Genomic DNA, 17,975 nt, shown 5'->3' with positions numbered 1-17,975 from the left:
ATTTATCTGCATGTTGTCACATTGCATGCATGGTATTAAAGACTTCACTATTATGGAATCTTTACGATAACATAGAAGGTAGATACTAGCATTAATGCTCTCTTTACAGATTAGGAATTTGAGGGAAGCAGAAGTAAAAGAACTTCTCTCACATCACACAGCCAATAAATTTCTGAGAATTGATTTTAGCATGTTTTCCTAATGTGCGCATTTTTCAGCATAAGGCCTTAATTGAGGATAGGAAATGTGATTTCCTTTAAGTTCTGATTTGAAACAATTACTTCAATAGGAAAATGCATCTCACTGACAAAGACCCATTTGACAATTTAGTTACAGAATAAACCTCAACCAAATTAAATTAGAATTTACTATCACAAATCCAAAATCTCTTTTTTTTTTTTTTCTAATGACTATTTACCGGTAGCATCTCAAATTTTATGGTCCACTGTTTTCAGTTATTTCATATTCAAATTTTTGTGGCAACAGAGTCTCCAGAATTTCTCTTTATATTTCCTTATTACCCAAGATATATGTATATACCCAAGCATGTATGTACACACATGCACATGCATACATGCATATATATTACATTATATTATGTTATATTTTATATACCATATCATATTATAATATATTTTATTATAAATTATACCACATCATGCCATATTATATTTATATTAATCCTTTTTTAACCAAATGTGATGAGAATGAGATTTTAAGAACTCCTTACAACTGCCACATTTTCCCCACTACTGTAAAAGTTCTTCATTCATTCCACACCTCTTTTATGTCAGAAAATTTTCCTCATCTTTTCTCTTCATTCTCCAATTTCCAGTGCATCCCTTTTACTCAGCCCTTTTCTTTTTGGAGAAATCATTGTCCTATGTGTATATAAACTCTTTTTAATTGCCCTATTAATGATAAAATATTTAGGAGTTACTTGTCTCATTTTCCCATATAGGAATGTAAGCAGTTTAACTTTCTTGAGTCCCTCATTAGAACTTTTTCATATTTACCATTTTATACTTCTCCTTATTCTTCTTTTATAATGAAAATTTTTTTTATAAAGATCTCGTCTTTTCATTAGGAATTATTGAAAGTCCTTAATTTTGTTAAATATCCATTTTTTCCTCTGAAGAATAATATTCAGTTTTACTGGTTAGGTTATTCTTGGTTGTAATCCTAGCTGCTTTGCCTTTTGGAATGTCATATCTCAATGCTCCCACTCCTTTAATGTGAAAGTTGGGAGATCCTGTGTGATTTTTGTGGTTCTACAGTATTTGAATTCTTTTTTCTGACTGTTTTACCTGGGAGCCCTGAAATTTGGCTATAACAATGCTGGGAGTTTTCATTTTGCCATCTCTTTCAGGAGATGATCAGGGTTATTTCAATTTTTACTTTACCTCCGGATCTAAGACATTAGGTTAGTTTTCTTAGATAATTTCTTTAAATATGATGTTTAGGATCTTTCTTTCATTATGACTTTCAGGTATTCCAATAATTCTTAATTTATCTCTCCTCAATATATCTTCCAGGTCACTAAGATGCAAAGAGACTGAAAAGTTAGGAGGACCTTAGGCTGTGAAGGGCTTTGAGTGTCAGAATATTTTGTTTTTGATCATAGTGGCAATAGGAAGTTCCTGGAGTTAATTGAATGTGGGGTTGACATGCTCAAATGTGAGCTTTAAGTGGCTGAATTGATAATGGATTTGAGTGGAGAGAGACCTGAAGTAGATAGGCCCATCAGCGGACTATTATGATAAACCAAATATTAGGTGATAAGAGCCTGCACTAGAATAGCAGCTAGTAAAAGAAGAGGGCATATTCAGGAGATGTTGAAAAGGCTAAATGGACATGACTTAGCAACAGTTTGGACATGAGGTATGAGATAGAGGGAGGTTACTATCATGATTTCTAGGTTCAGAGTATAAGGGAAGGGGAATATGATAATAGGGAAGATAGAAGTTGCGAAGACTTGAAGGGATGGGGAACCTGCAGCCTCAAGGCCACATGTGGCACTCTAGATTCTCAAGTATAACCCTTTTACTAAATCCAAACTTCACAGAACAAATCCCCTTAATTAAAGGATTTGTTCTGTAAAACTTGGAATCAGTCAAAAGATCATACCCAAAGACCTTAAAGGCCACAGTTTCCTCACACCTGGTTTATGGGCTAAGATCATGACTTTGGTTTTGGAAATGTTGCATTAAAGATGTCTAATGGTGATCGAGTTTCAGATATCTCAAAGATGGAGATGGGAGCCTGGAGGTCAACAGAGATTTGGAGTGGGAGTGGTTAGGAAGATTTGAAAATCATTATTATAGAAATAGTACTTAAATTCAAGGAAGTTGATGAGATCACCCCAAGAACTTTTTCAAATGAAACTGGAAGAATGATAAGCTGATGAAATATAACCAAGCTATTAGTACTCCTCTAACAATTCATGTTTTAGCACTGATGATAGTTTTCATATTTTATTGGAGTCACATGTTCTGTTCTGTTTTTGTTTTAAAAAAGAAGAAAAATGAGCTCATCTTTGAACTTCCTGTGCAGTCACATTGGCTTCTCTCTTGTTTCTCAGTATAATTATAATTTTGTTTATACAGTCTAGCAATGTCTAGCTAATAATTGTACCAGCAATACCCTGCAAAAAAGATAGTATTTATTGGGTACATTAAAGAACAGGATGAAAGATTATTTTTACCAGTGAACTACAAGGTTGATAGCGCATCTTTAGATATATTTGTCTGAAATGAAAATCGAGATGACCAGACTTCACTGTTTGGACTTAAAAAAAAAAAAAAGATTCTTCCTACATTATTAATGTCTCCAGGGAAGTTTTTATGAGGGTCATGGTCAATTTGCCAACCCAGGGCAGGACAGTTGGGGAACTGTACTTTTGTCTATATCCCTCTCCCTCATGCTTCTTTTATGATATAAATGGGCTTGTAAGGTTTAAATTGGTTAGGAAATTCATGCAATAATTAAACCCTTCCTATAAACTTCATACTGAACATTTGGTATGACTATTTGAGATCATATTACAATACTGTAAGAGCTTTTCAGCCTTTGGCCTAAAACCTATTATGGGCATAAAACTACTAGAGGAGACAAAAAGAATTAATAATTTATTAACTTAGCGAAGAAGATATAAGTCTAGTGGAGGAGATGCTTGACAAAACATGCAGTCTTTAAGTGTGAAGTAGTATTAAGATTATGATTGTTCTTATTAAAGGAGAATAAAAAGTAGCAAGATATTTAGAACATAAAATAGACCATGATAATGTAAAAGAGAGATTGAAAATCCCTGCTCTAGGAGGTGTGAGGAAGAAAATCTCAGTGTCAGCGCAGGAAGAACTTAATGGGTGAGGTATGAAGACAGTTAGGCTTTTAAGAATGGATAGGAATTTAACAAGTTGATATAATGATAAATAATGATGGTGATGATAATACCATTTGATACAACGACCGCGAGATAGAGGTACTATTATTGTCCCCATTTTACAGATGAGGAAACTAAGGCAAACAGAGGTTAAGCGATTTGCCTAGAGTCACATAGCCAATAAGTATATGGGACTGAGTTTAAACTCAGTTTTTTCTGATTCCAGACCAGCATTCTAGCCATTGTAGTCACTGCACCTTTTAGCTGCCAATACAGTGAATACATACCAACCATAAGGACACTGGATCATATGTATCTTTTTATCTGATTTATGTGTGCACTCACACATTCATACACACATATGCAACGTTTTATATGCTCACATACATACATATATGCATGCATATATATACACATACATACATTTATAATGTGTATGTGCATATATATACACACATATATATCTCTATCTATCTATCTATCTATCTATCTATTTATCTATCTGTCTATCTATCTATCTATCTGTCTATCTGCCTATTTGTCTGTCTGTCTGTCTGTCTATCTATCTGCTTTTCTAGGTTCTAGGGCACCGAATATCCTTTATTCACTATTACAAACTTGTCCCTAGTTCCTGTCACTCTCATGTTAACTCTTCTCTCTTTTGTTGTAAAAAGGGCCAAAGTCATAGATCCCTTTCTTGCTTCCCTTAACTTTTGAGAAGTGAAACTAATACCAAGACAAGGTGGGTACCTACTCCTGCTTTTCTTTTAGAAATTCTCTTAGAATTAATATACTTGACAGGAAATTCAATTTCGTTTCCTAGTTCATGTACTAAATAAAATCACGATAAAAACTTGTACCTAGTAAAGTTCCTCTGAGAATTCATTTAAGAAGTGAACAAAAATGATTTATCATTGGGGCAACTATTGTTTGAATGCATAAAGATACTTTTAAAGTCTTTAAAATAAAGCATGCAGTTGAGTAATTTTAATAATGACTCTGCAATCATGTTTCTATGATTAATTTGCCAAACTTAATTTTTCCCATTAGTAAGGAAGGAGGTAAGGGGGAAGAGAATAAGTGAGTGTGTGTTTGTATACACACATATATGTACACATTCACATATACACACAAACATATACACATGTGTGTATAATTATAAATATTTATTATGTGGTAGGCTCTACACTAAGTGATTCTTTCAAATATTTTCTCATCTGATATGACATTGATATTAGACAGTTTAGCTTTAAGCCCATTTTGGTTTAAATTACCCAAGATTCTGAAATAATAAAATATAAAATTAATTCAACTTTGCTGTATATCAATTTATTTATCTAAAATTCTGTTATCTGTTACCTGAAAATATATTTGCGTTATGGGTGGATGAATAAATACCATAGATTCTAGAGTCTATTTGGGATCAAACTCTCATATTTCTTACATTGCAAGAGATTATAAAAATAACAATCTGGAGTGGAGGGACACCACTTAGAATATCTAACGCAATCCCTCCATTTTATATTTTAGAAAATTGAGACCCTAGAAAGCTCAGTGTTTTACCCAAGGTCACAAAAAGATTAAGTGCCAGCAGGAAAATTTGAAATCAAGTCATTTAGACTCAGAGTTTGTGCTCTGCCCACTGAAATATATTTCCTCTCTTGTTCATTTTGTTTGTTTGTTTGTTTTAATGCACTTATATTTTTGTGCTTTTAACATTATATTTAAAATATTTCCATTTGTAGCTCATTTGAAAATCTCCCGCACTCTGTGCCTCTCTCTCTTCACAGAGAGAATTCTCTTCTAGAATTCACAAAGGAGTTATTTAAAGGTCTAGCATATAAAATAATTTGCAATGACTATTCTGCTTGATCCCAGAAGGAGTAATAGGTGGAAACTTTAAATGTGTAGATTTAGGCTTTATTTAAGAGAAAAAAAAGAAACAAAACCTTTCCATCAGTGGAAGCTGTCCAAGAGTAAAATTGGCTACTTTAGGGAAAAGTGGGCTCCCCTTCAAAAGAGGTATTCAAGTAAAAATGTCCATGCTTTGTATTTGTTGTAGAGGCGACCCTCAGTCAGGTGTGTGTTGAACTAGATCACATCTGGGGTCCCTTCCAACTCTGAGATTCAGTTAATACAATCATAATTACAGGAATTTAATTCAAAAGAAGGTACTGTCTTCTATAAAACTAATGCCCATAGAATTTTATTAGTGGCCTTAACTGACAAAAATATTGAGATGCACAGTTAAATAGGAAATGTACCATATGCCATCTTATACCTGCACACAACAGGACATCTCCTTAATAGCTTTCTTAATATACTTACTATGCTCAGGTTTGGGAAAGCATATGGTATTTGCCTGCTTAGTCATGCTTTTCCATGCTAATATTGGTTGACAGTATTTGATGTTAACCTTTGTTCAGCTATAAATAAAAAAAATAATTTATTCAAGGCTTCTTGCCTTTATACTTTCCATCAATTTCTGGTTCATTCTTACAGGTCAACGCATATCCTCATGGAATTATAGGATTATCACTTAGAAGGAATATTCAAGATAATTTTAAAGATGAGAAAAGTCAGTCCCAAAGACAATATAGATTTGCCTCAGTTCACACAGTCAGTTGTCAGGAATAGCCTGTTTCAAAATCCTTTCTTGGGAAGAGGGAGGGAAATAAGTCAGTTGCAGACAATTCTGGAAAAGCTGAATGGCAGGGCCAATATATACACATTTGTGCTTAAAGAATCACATGCATGCATAGTATGGCAATATAACTGATTGAAATGTCCTTTGTTTAAATCAAAACTTTTAAGTATACCCAGGACTTAAACAGTTTCCTGAGTATGCATAATTCTAATAATTCTCTTTGGTGTACACTCCTGGTTGTTCATTTATTTTCTTAACAGTTGTGCCCACAATCTTGGTTCCAAAGAACAAGTGAAGTTTGGAGGTCATGAGTCTGCAAAGGAGGGATGTTGAAGAACTGATGAGATAGAGTTATTTCATTGGTAGTTTTACTTAAATATTTCGTTTCTGATGAAGGTTTGCTAAAAGACAGGGATCTATTGAAAAAAATAATAACTTTCATGTTAAAAAAGGCATCAATAAAACTTTTAAAACATATACTGTTAGGCAGAACTTAATGAACACCTTAGTTTTGTTCTGACGAGTGGAATATTAGGGTGTTTTGAAATAGCTTGGATTAGCTCACAAAAACAGATTGCTGAATGTGAACATTGACAAACAATACCGTTCAGAGCTCCATTTATTATTTTGCTGATTTTCTGTAGTTTAAACAATTATGGAGAAACGTTAATAAAGGAAATTATTTTTTTAAATGTAGTGTATGAACTCCCCCCACCCCAATCCCTCAGGAACCTGTTGTTAATCATTTACTTCACCAGAGTATCACCTCTCTTGTTCTTAACACTTCCTTTTAATTCAGCTTGAGGATATATGAGCATTTTGTTTTTAAAAAAAAATATTTGTGACTTTTGATTTTGTAGTATCATGATTTATGGAACCTATATATATACTCTCTAGAACTGCCACTATTTGTAAGAAAGAAAACTAAATGAGCAAAAATTTAATGCATCTAGGAATATACACAACATTCTGCTTTCCTAGTCCTTCTTCTCTTTGTAAGAAGGTATGTATTTCATTATCTATTCTCTAGAGTCACTAGTGTTTCCCACCCATCCCCTCATCCTAGTTTCTTTGAATTTTGTGCACTTGTACTTTTTACTGTTTTGTCACACTGTTAAATTATAATGAGCTTGCAGATGACAATAATCACTATATCTTTTCCACAAGAATTCTCATCTAGGCATTCCACCCAAAACTTGCACTTGTATAATTGGCTATTTCAAATTAAATATGGAATGTTTCATTTAACCCCACTAAATTTTATCTTTTTTTTTTTATTTAGCCCATCTCTCCAGCCAACTGTGAATAATTAATTTTGTTAAAAGTATATGCTAGCCCATGGGTTTTGTGTTCTTTGAAAGTTTTATAAATACATTATATGACTTTATCCACATTGTTTTTGAACTATTAAACAAAATGACATCAACACAGGATCCATGAACCACTTCCCACATGAGGAACATAGATAAAATAATTGATATTCTTTATGACTGAAAAATTATGCCAGTTCTTAATATTTCTAGTTCTTATATTTAATCTCATTTTCCTACATCTTCACAATAAGGTTATCATAAGAGAATTTTTAATTTGCCTTATTGAGATTTTTGTTTATTAAGACTAGAGAATTCTCTTCATCTATCAATCTAGAATCATTCTTGTAAAGAATTATTCTTGAGGAGCATATACTTGAATAACTCTATGGGAAAATTTATGGTAATACTTATCAACTTTATGACAATTCAGCTCTCTGGTCTTTAGTTTTATCACCTATAAAATGAGGAGGCTAGTTCTGATGTTTATTTTCCTTTGTAGTCGACAAGGGGCAGGTAGAATTGTATAGGCAAAGAGAAAGGGAAAGAATGATATACATCTGAACATCAGTGTTATGTTGGCAAAATGATACGTACATACATGTATATACGTATATATGTGCATGATATACATGTACGCAATCTATACACACATATATATGCATATGTATATGCATATATATGTGTGTGTATACACACACACATATGAGAGAGAAAGAGATCAACCAGAAGTTTGATTTGAACTAAGGTTTAGATATTCTAATAAACTAGGGGTACAAATATAGAGATAGGCTGAGGCTAGATTGTGGAGAATCTTGAATGTGAGGCATAGTAGTATGAAATTTATTTATTAGGAATTTGGGAGTCATTAAAAATTTCTTAGTAAGGAGTGACATGGCAATAGTGATATTTTTGAAAGGTAAATCTAGCAAAAGCAGTCCACATGGACTGGAATGGGCATAGACTGGAGAAAGGAGGAGACTCCTGGAGTGTTCCAGGCAGAGGTAATAATGAATTAAACTATGGTGAGTTAAGTTGTCCATAAGGACAATAAAGTACAAAAGTCTTGTTATTGCAGTGCCTCTCAAAAGCATTTTTTTTTACTTTTTTTCTTCAAATGCTTCATTGAATTCCAGATGATTTAAGAGTAAAGAACTCTGATATTTTAATGAAAATATCTTTAATGCAAATGTGGAGTATTGCTACCATGTGTACTTTCTGGTAAAACTTTATAATATTTACTCATTTATATTTTTATAAAGAGACATTTTAAAAGCCCATTATTCAAAATAATGTTCAATTTAATAACCAAAGTATTGGGTTGCTATCAGATTGAAATAAACTATATACCATTTCCATCAATTCAACTACCAGCATGATAATTGGCTAAAATAAATTTGTGTCTTTATTAATCTGTTAAAGATATTAGAGAAGCACCAAATTGCCAACTATGTTTTCACTACCCTATTTCATGAGGGTCCATTAGCTTTGATAATTGAGATTTTACAACTGAAAGTCAGGGCCATTATAGAAACGGTCTCTGTATTTCCATTAGAAAGGATTTTTATATTACAAGATAAATTAAATTGCTTTTAAATATGCAGTTTATATGTATTCCAGGGAGATAGGATACAGTATGCTGGCTGTATCATTTTTATTCATGGTTTTGAGTTGGCTGTTTTCTCTTTTAATTCTGCAATTTTCTGGTTCCCTTGAGATATAAAGGAAGAGTATGCTTACACTGTGTATTTGAGTTTTTGTTGCCTTGGAAACTGAAATGATAGTTTATCAAATAAGCTTGAATGACTTCAAATACATGTCTATAACAATAGCACCAACAATTTGCTTTCTGTCAGATGAGATACTAATAGAAAGCCAAATTACGGATATTAGTACACTTTCATAGGTCATTCATTTATAAATAAGTACATTTTGCATTTAAATATAAATATATTAAACTATTTTCTTGAACAATATTATCATTAAAATATTTTGCTAATTCTGGGAATGAGGATCAAATCGCAATGTTCAAAATGGAGTACCTTTGATCATCTCTATATTTCTAAAAATATAAATACTATAAAAGTATTTAAAATAATAATTTAAGAAATATTTTTTTTATTTTTATGCACATTTAATTTTAATATGTATACTTTATTTTGTGTCCATAAATGATTTAATTAGGATTAAGTATGGTAACCACATAATTTGTCACATATGAGAAAGAGCCAGACAGGGAGACAGACAGATAGACAGGATAGAAGTGCCAAACATTGTGTTAAGTTTGAGCGATATAATTTTTAAAAATTAGCTTCTGTTCTCAAAATATTTTCAATCTAATTTGAATAGACAACACATTAAAAAACAGATGAATGGTAGGGCAGATGGAGAGGTCTAGGACTCTTTCGAGTGCATTGGCTGGTCAGATGGCCATGTGTTAGGTTCGGCGAGTAAGTTCAGTTGGTAATCTGGTTGTCCACCATCATACTGGAAGGAGTATAATCAGGTACACACCAAATATCCAAGGTATGTGTGCAACCATGCCTACTCTGCAACTTTTCAGGAGAGTATGGAGGGGCCTGACCAGCATCATTGAGGCAGAAAACAATAAGCCTGAGGGCCACACTACTGGAATGCTGAATTTGGATTCACTATAGAAAGGGAAGAAGGGGCAGGAATTTGGGGATTGAAGTATCCTTTTTGGCAGTGAAATAATCCATTAGGAGAACAAACAGGGAAGCAGAATGTGAAGTGCCTAGGGTTAGATAATTTCCTTCATTCAGTTTCCATGCCAGTCTTAGACTTATTTCTAAAAGTTCTATTTACAAAATCTCTTATGGGCAGCAGTCCTTCACTCTTACTCTGACCACTGATTTTCCAATAACAATTTCAAATATCACCATGAAAGGGATATAGGTAACTTCTAAGCTTACAGTGGTAGTCGCACTTAGAATATGTATGTTTGAGGTCAATGTCTTCTCTGGAGTGGAGATTGTCAGTAAATGGTGACATTAGATTTAAACTTACCTTTTCCTAAGTATCCTAGAGTTGTATTGAGATAAATATGCAATTTAAGTAGAATACTTTCCCTTGGTTGCAGTTATATGTCAAGGGGAGGAATTATCTATCTATCATCTATCCATCTATCTATCTGTCTCTCTATCTATCTATCTATCTATCTATCTCTCTATCTCTCTATCTATCCATCTGTCTGTCTGTCTGTCTATCTGTATCTGTCATCTGTTTATCACCATCTATCTAATCTATCTTCAGTGTGTTCATATGTACATTTATGCACATTCATACATATGTGTATACACATATATACACATAGATAAATGCACATAGTTATTTTTTGTTAGTATATGTCTATAACATGAATAATATTACTTACACACATATATCCATGCATATATAGAGTTACAGATATCTCTATATGTTTATATACTTATGGATGTTTGTCTCTAAAAAATCAAAGGGAAACATTTATATATGAAAAATAAACAGGTATATGCAGGAGGAGGTGGGTCAAGCATGAAAAAAGCAAGAGGCTTTAGCTAGCCAGATCTGGGAAAGATGCTCTCTCACCTTCACATAATGTTGGGGCCCTAGGGACCAGGGATTACACACTGATTTTGCAGTGACCCTACTCCTTGTAGATCAGACAAAGAAATTTGAGCATATCTCATCTGATCCTCTTAACAAGTCTGGAAGTTAGGTGCTATTATTATCCTCATTTTATAGATGAGGAAAGTGAGGCAAACAGAGTTTAGGTCTCTTGCTTAAAGTAACATGGTTATTAAATGTCTGGGGCCATATTTACACTCAGCTCTTCATGAATCCAAGCTCATAACTCTATACCTATAGCACCCAACTGTCCTCTAAGTGAAATGAAATATTTCAATTATGCTTGTAAGTTAACTGATATAGACAGTTAATATGGGTAATACAAAATTTAAAAAACAGTATGTTTACATCAATATGCATTTATATTTTAAAATAGCGTATAAGTATATATATGTACATGAGTACATATGAATATATACAGTGCATATATAGGTATATATACGTATATATATTCATAGATAGATATACTATACATATTTACATACTTTTTTTAAAAAAATTTTGAAAGGAGTAGGTAGGTAGAGCAGTGTACAGAGCACAGGCCCTGAAGTCAGGAGGACCTGAGTTCAAATCCGTCCTCAGACATTTAACACTCACTAACTGTGGGCAGACTCTGGGCAAGTCATTTAACCTAGATTTCCTTGCAAAAAAATAAAAATACACAAATTAGGTTTCATTTGCTTCATTCAGCTGAACTGTTTACATGTATATGTACAGATGTGTCACTGCCATATGTATATGTGTGTGTGTCTATTAATTGTTGGACCCAACTTACTCCTAGAAAGCTTATGGATCTCCACTTGGTGCTTTATCTATCTGTCTGTCTGTCTTTCTATTTTACTGAATTTTTTTTTGATTTATAGAAAGAATAAATCAGTTCAGGTATGCATAGTTTTTCATTTCCTTATTTATTTAAACAAGAGGTTTATATTTGTTTTAGATAATATTTCATCTGATTGTAAAGCACAAAGTTCTCCCACCAAAGAAAGATGGAGAATTGAGATGATTGTTACTGTATATTTAACATTGAAATATATAGATTTTTACAAACTTTTCAGACCCCATTTCTGTCCCCTCTCTTTCATTGCATAGATTCCTGTTTTAGATTTCTCTTTTATTTTATATACCTGATCATGCTTTGCTTTCATTCATCCCTTCCCCTTCTTGTCATAGGTGAAGTATCATTGTGCCCTACACTCATGTGCAGAGTGGACAACTGATGATAAAAACATATGCTAGGATTCAAGTAGGATAAAAGATCAATTAAGACACCTAATTCCAGCTTTAATTTGGTTAAGTAAAATCAAGAAGAATTAAATTTGATTGTTTCAATCATTTCTTACTCTTTGTGATCCCATTTGGCATTTGGACTTTTCTTGACAAAGACAGTGAAGTGGTTTGCCATTTAATTTCTCCAGTCCATTTTACAGGTGAAGAAACTAAAGCAAAATGTGTTCAGTGCCCAGGGTCACAGAACAAGTAAGCATCTGAGGCCAGGAACTCAGACACTTTTCCTGAACTCAGGAAAATGAGTCTTCCTGATTCTACATTCAGCAAAATAATAATAATAATAATAATAATAATAATAATAATAATAATAATAATAGTGATATTTTTACACTTAGGAACATATCTATTTATTCCAGGTAATCCCTGTCATTTTCACATTTCCTTCTTTTTTTTCTCTTCTAGATTCAAGAGACAAAAAAATGTGAGTCCTGCATATGGAATCAAATTGAGTGTTAAAGATACTTCTGAGGACTCCACAGAAGCAGAGTATGAAGAGGAAGGTGATCAGTCTATTTCATGAAGCACCTGGAGTCATGTGGGTTTGTCAAATTAGAGTTGAAGAAAAAGATAGTAGAAACAGAATCTAGAAGGGAAAATTAATTGTAAGCACCTCAAACATAACTGTTTTAATAAAATATTAAATATTATAGGATATTTGTAAGCATTTTATCCAATACCAACTTTTTCATAAGACAAATTTACCTATCTTGTTATCTATAAAAAAGAAGTTGAGATTTCGTGTGGATTATATATATATATATATATATATATATAGTGAATTTTGTTGTCTTTATCCTAACTCACTTATTCACATTTTGCACCTCCCTCTTTAATTGTCACTGAGAAAAGTTGTTAAATTTTAAATGTGCTTTGTAAAAAGTAGAAACCAGAGGTTGTAAGATTGTGGAGGAGAGAGGGGAAGTTAAAACTTCAGTTTATTATTCTCCTCCTACACATCACAATGTGCATATGAGACAAAAATTACACCTTTAAATACACAATGCTTTCATTAACTTTTTTTAATCTGTAAACTTACCCAAAAATTACTTTAGGCTGAATCATCATTTTTTAATGTGAGAAAATGAAAATATTGACTAGTATATTGAGACTAAATCAACACTGAAAAAAATTAGAAATATAGCCATATGTGCTCAAAGGTGATGCCATGACTACTGTTATTCTTCTAAGTGTTATGGTTTGGTTTCTGGACCACTGACTATCCACTAACTTTAATTTTTTGTTTCACATATGAAACCAACTATATGCCTGAGATATGTAGTTTACTAACCCTTCTTATAAAGTCTGTTGATTTATTTGTCAACCAATAATCATTATGATACCTATCAACTTCTTATAATTACATTCATTCAAAGGTCTGTGTTCATAAAAAAAACAGTATATTATGGGTAGAAAAATATTTACCAAGATGCAAATTGAATAGATAAATGATCTCTTAAACTTAGCAATGATGCAAATTTATTGGAATAATGGATTTATTCAGATAGATTTAATCAAGTAGATAATTAAAATAAATGTCAGAAATATGTATCTACCAATTTGTCTTTGAAGACATTATCTTTCTTGTAGAATTTAGAGATAAGCTCTTAGAAATAATCTAGTCCACCCTCTTCATTTTACAATGAAGAAATTGAGACCCAAAAAGTTTAAATGATTTACTCTAGATCATACAAATAGTAAGTAGCACAGATATATATGTAAGTGATAATTTGGTACTATTGTAAAAAAATAAATGGCTTTGGAGTAAGAAGGCATGGATACAAAACCCTATTCTAATGTTGCAACTTGTATGACCTTGAGCAAGTCACAACCCATCTTGGATTCAATTTCCTCAACTGTAGAATGATGAAGTTGAATTAGCTGGTTTCTATATTCCTTTAAAAAGTCTAGAAATGTGATCCTGTATGAAGGATAGCATTCTAAATATAACCACTTTTGCAAGATAAAGAATACCTCCTCATATAGACTTTCAGATAAAGAATGTGTACATTTTCAGAAATTCATATGCTGATTTCATAGAATAAACTCATAAAATATTAGTTGAAAATTATGTTAAAGTTCTTGTAGTCAAACCACTTCATCTATGATTTGCTCATACATATTGCCACCAATATTTAAATGCTCCAGGTAACACATAGAGAATTGCTAATTACAACATACTAGAGAATAACTTGCAATCTTTCCTTTATAGATTAAAGATAATCTGCCTAGATTAGCCTTTCAAGTGACATAATGGCATATTAAACCAGTCACTGTAACAGAACAAAAATAAGTTATGTGGCAGAATTGTCTCTCACTGAAATAGTCTTTATGTTGGAGAAAGTATAATTAGTTATATTGTTTTTAAGATATCAATTTGTAAAGTCATTCTTTTATGCATTGGGTATTTTTCTTAAATTTTATATTGTCAAAATATTTAATAAACTAATTACTTTTTAAATTTATTAAGAAATCTTGCAAAACTTTTGGTGAATTGAAAAGTAGGAGGTATCTTTGTCCATTTCAATTTTCATATATTAGATCATTTCAAAATAGAATATAATTTTAATCAATAAAAAACATTTTTGTTATTTGAAACAACTTTAATTTAGACCAGATCTACATATATATGGAGGGTAGAACTTATCTTGCAAAAATTTCACCCATACTTTTGGATCAAATCAGTTATCTATGTTTGCCTTGACTAATCAGATCAACTGAAAAAAATAATAAATGAAAGCTTCTGAAACAAGAGCTGAATCTATAGATAGGTTTAGGAATAGATATTTCATAACAAATTGATATTTCTACCTCAAATTCTGTGAAATGTTTCCTTAAAATTGGCTTAATCATTTTTGTCATACCAAGTCCCATTAGATTGTTTTAAAAAAAATGATTCAATGTCCTTAAAAGCTACAAAGAAACACGTCTTTATAGCCTCATTCTGTACTTGTTAGCTATATGTAGTATTAACTAATCATAGAGAATATTTTTACCTTTAGCTTTAGTTAACAAAACAAGTAACGAAAGTATAGCTACACAAGTTAAGATAAGAAACACGTTTGGGTATATTTCCCTTATCACATAGTATTATTGAATTTTTTTTCTTTTTTTATTTGTAGGAACAGTCTCCTAAAAAAAGACATAACCATTAATTGAGAAGACTTTGGAGACTCAATTTTATTTTAATAATAATCATTCTTAAGAGGTTGTCATGGATTACATTGTTCCGACACTTCTGTCCAGAATCAACATAATCACACCTAAATGTTGATGAAACAAATCAAATTCCTTGAATTCTAATGAAGTTAAATATGCACAATATAAATAAGCATCTTATTTCAGTATTAATATTCATTGCACAATTATTTAACATAAGTTAGCCTTAGAAATGTTGATCTCCAATCATTTGATAAGAATGTTACTATCAATCATGAAAATTTCAAAATGATTTGTTTCTTGAACTTTTGGTGAACAAGTAATGCAAGTTTCTTTCATGGAAGTAGTTCACAATTACTTACCTTTGCCTTCATTTCAGGAGAAATAGTTCTGGCATTCTATAATGGACTTTTTTCCTCTTGATGTTGAATTATTTTTTTCAAGGCAATTTAAAAGAGAAAATAAGGTTGAGTGTTTTGAAGTGTCCTAAAGTAAAAATTTAATGAAACTTTTCATTGTTTTACCTGTAACTATCACTATTTCAAGTACCATAAATGTTATTCCTTAATCTGCTTAAAGTTTATTTCCATGGGGAAGCAAGTTCCTAATAGGTATTTCACAACTATGTCTATATAACAGCCACAGAAAACTCTGTGCGCCTAAGCTAAGTTTCCCAGGGGAACATGAAATGTATAGATTATTGTACAACCAATGAGAAAAATATTAAATGGATCCATAAGAGGTGAAATTCACAATGCTTAATTTTAAAAATTCAATTACCTTCTATTTTATTTAATGAAAAGGATATTAGTCGATAATAAAGTCACCAGAATTTCTGAGCTATATTGTCTTTATATTATCATTTCATATGTCTAGATGTGATTCAGAAATTGTCAGGGAACATTGCCCAGATATCCTAGAAACAAGGTAAAATAAAAAATGCAAGACTTCACCAAGCCCCTCATGAAAGAGATTCTCAAATAAAAACTCCCGGGAAAATTGTAGCCAAGTTTCAGAGCTCACAGGTCAAGGACAAAAATATTGAAGCAACTAGAAAGAAACAATTCAAATATATTGGAGCCACAGCGAAGTATATTGCTTTCATATATTTTGCTTAATTTGAAGATCATTCCCACCCATTTATAGACCCATGTGATCTGCTTAAATCACATGGAAGGCTAAGTCATATGTGGTGGGAGGAACTTGCTGAATAGGTGAAGCAGGAAGGGGAGACTAGAAAGAGGCAGAGCTGGAGCAGAGCTGAGAGGAAGCTGGTCAGACTAGTCAGAACTAGGAAGGACAGAGAAAGCAGCTACTGGTCTGAGTGAGAGAAGGGCATTTTGCATAGGTGAATCCTGTTTGTGAGAAGGCCTGAAAATGTGTATACACTCCTTGGTTACTACGATAGATTTCTCTGTTGCTATGATAGATTTGGTTTTTTGGTATTGAGACTCAGCTTTCTTGTGTTTGAATAAATGTTTTGTTGTCTGTTGCATCTGGTATTCCTTGTCTGTTGCATTCTGAGATTCAGAATTACGCTGGCATATTCATAGCTGTCATAGACTCTGCCAATGTCATGTTCGTGCTACACCAGGATAATACATGATTTCTTAGCTTTTAATTAGAGAATTGGAGGGCTTGGAATATGATATCCCAAAAGGCAAAGGAACTAGGATTACCATGAAGAATCACCTAACCAGAGAAACTGATTATAATTCTAAAGGAGGGATAGTGGAAATTCCATGAAATAGAGGATGTCCAAGTATTCACAATGAAGACCAAATCTGAACGTAAAATTTCCCTTTCAATAAAAGAATCAAGAAAAGAAAGGTAAAAAGAAAAGAGAAATCAAAAGGGATTCAAAAAGATTAAATTGTTTGCAACCCTGCATGAGGTGGTGATATTTGCAACTCTCAAAAATATTATCACCTAAATGCCTCATTTCTAAAATATGTAGAAAAGTGAGTCAAATCCATAAGAAAACAAGTCATTCCCCAATTGATATATGGCAAAAGGGTATAAACAGGTCCTTTTCAGAGAAAGAAATTAAAGCTTTCTATAGTCATATAAAAAAATGCTGTAAATCACTATTGATCAGAGAAATCAAATCAAAACAACTCTGAGCTACCACATCACACCTATCAGATTGGCTAATATAACAAAAAAATGATAAATGTCAGAGGAGATGTGGGCAAATTGGTAAGCTAATGCATTATTGATGGAGTTGTGAACTGATCCAACCATTCGGGAAAACAGTTTGGAACTATGTCCAAAGGGCTGTAAAACTATCCATATCCTTTGATCCAGCAATACCACTACTACAAATGTATTCTAAAGAGATTGTAAAAAAAGGGAAAAGGACCCACATGTGTAAAAATATTTATAGCAGCTCTTTTTGTGGTAAGAAAGAATCAGGAATTGAGGGGATGTCTATCAGTTGGGGCATGACTGAACAAGTTCTGGTATATGAAGGTAATAGATTACTATTGTTCCACAAGAAATGATGAACAGGCATACTTCAGAAAAACCTGAAAAGACTTGCATGAACTTATGTTGAATGAAG

At 32.3% G+C, this 17,975-nt stretch overlaps 1 protein-coding gene across 7 annotated transcripts in view; it reads left to right on the top strand.

The window, feature by feature from the left end:
• The window catches only part of CCDC102B (coiled-coil domain containing 102B), an 845,733-nt gene extending 828,826 nt beyond the window's left edge, over positions 1 to 16,907 (top strand). For 6 of the 7 annotated variants that reach the window (XM_072604137.1, XM_072604128.1, XM_072604138.1 and 3 more), the window contains one exon: positions 12,659 to 16,907. In XM_072604137.1, the coding sequence (XP_072460238.1) occupies positions 12,659 to 12,712 (54 nt within the window). In that variant the 3' untranslated portion in view covers positions 12,713 to 16,907. The remainder of the gene's footprint in view (positions 1 to 12,658) is intronic. The other variant, XM_072604130.1, reaches the window with a different exon arrangement.
• Positions 16,908 to 17,975: the final 1,068 nt, after the last annotated feature.

This window comes from Notamacropus eugenii, chromosome 4 (assembly GCF_028372415.1).
Source record: "Notamacropus eugenii isolate mMacEug1 chromosome 4, mMacEug1.pri_v2, whole genome shotgun sequence".
NCBI classification, from domain to species: Eukaryota; Metazoa; Chordata; class Mammalia; order Diprotodontia; family Macropodidae; genus Notamacropus; species Notamacropus eugenii.
The sequence above is the reverse complement of the archived record's forward strand: the minus strand, read 5'-3'. Positions and strand labels throughout refer to the sequence as shown.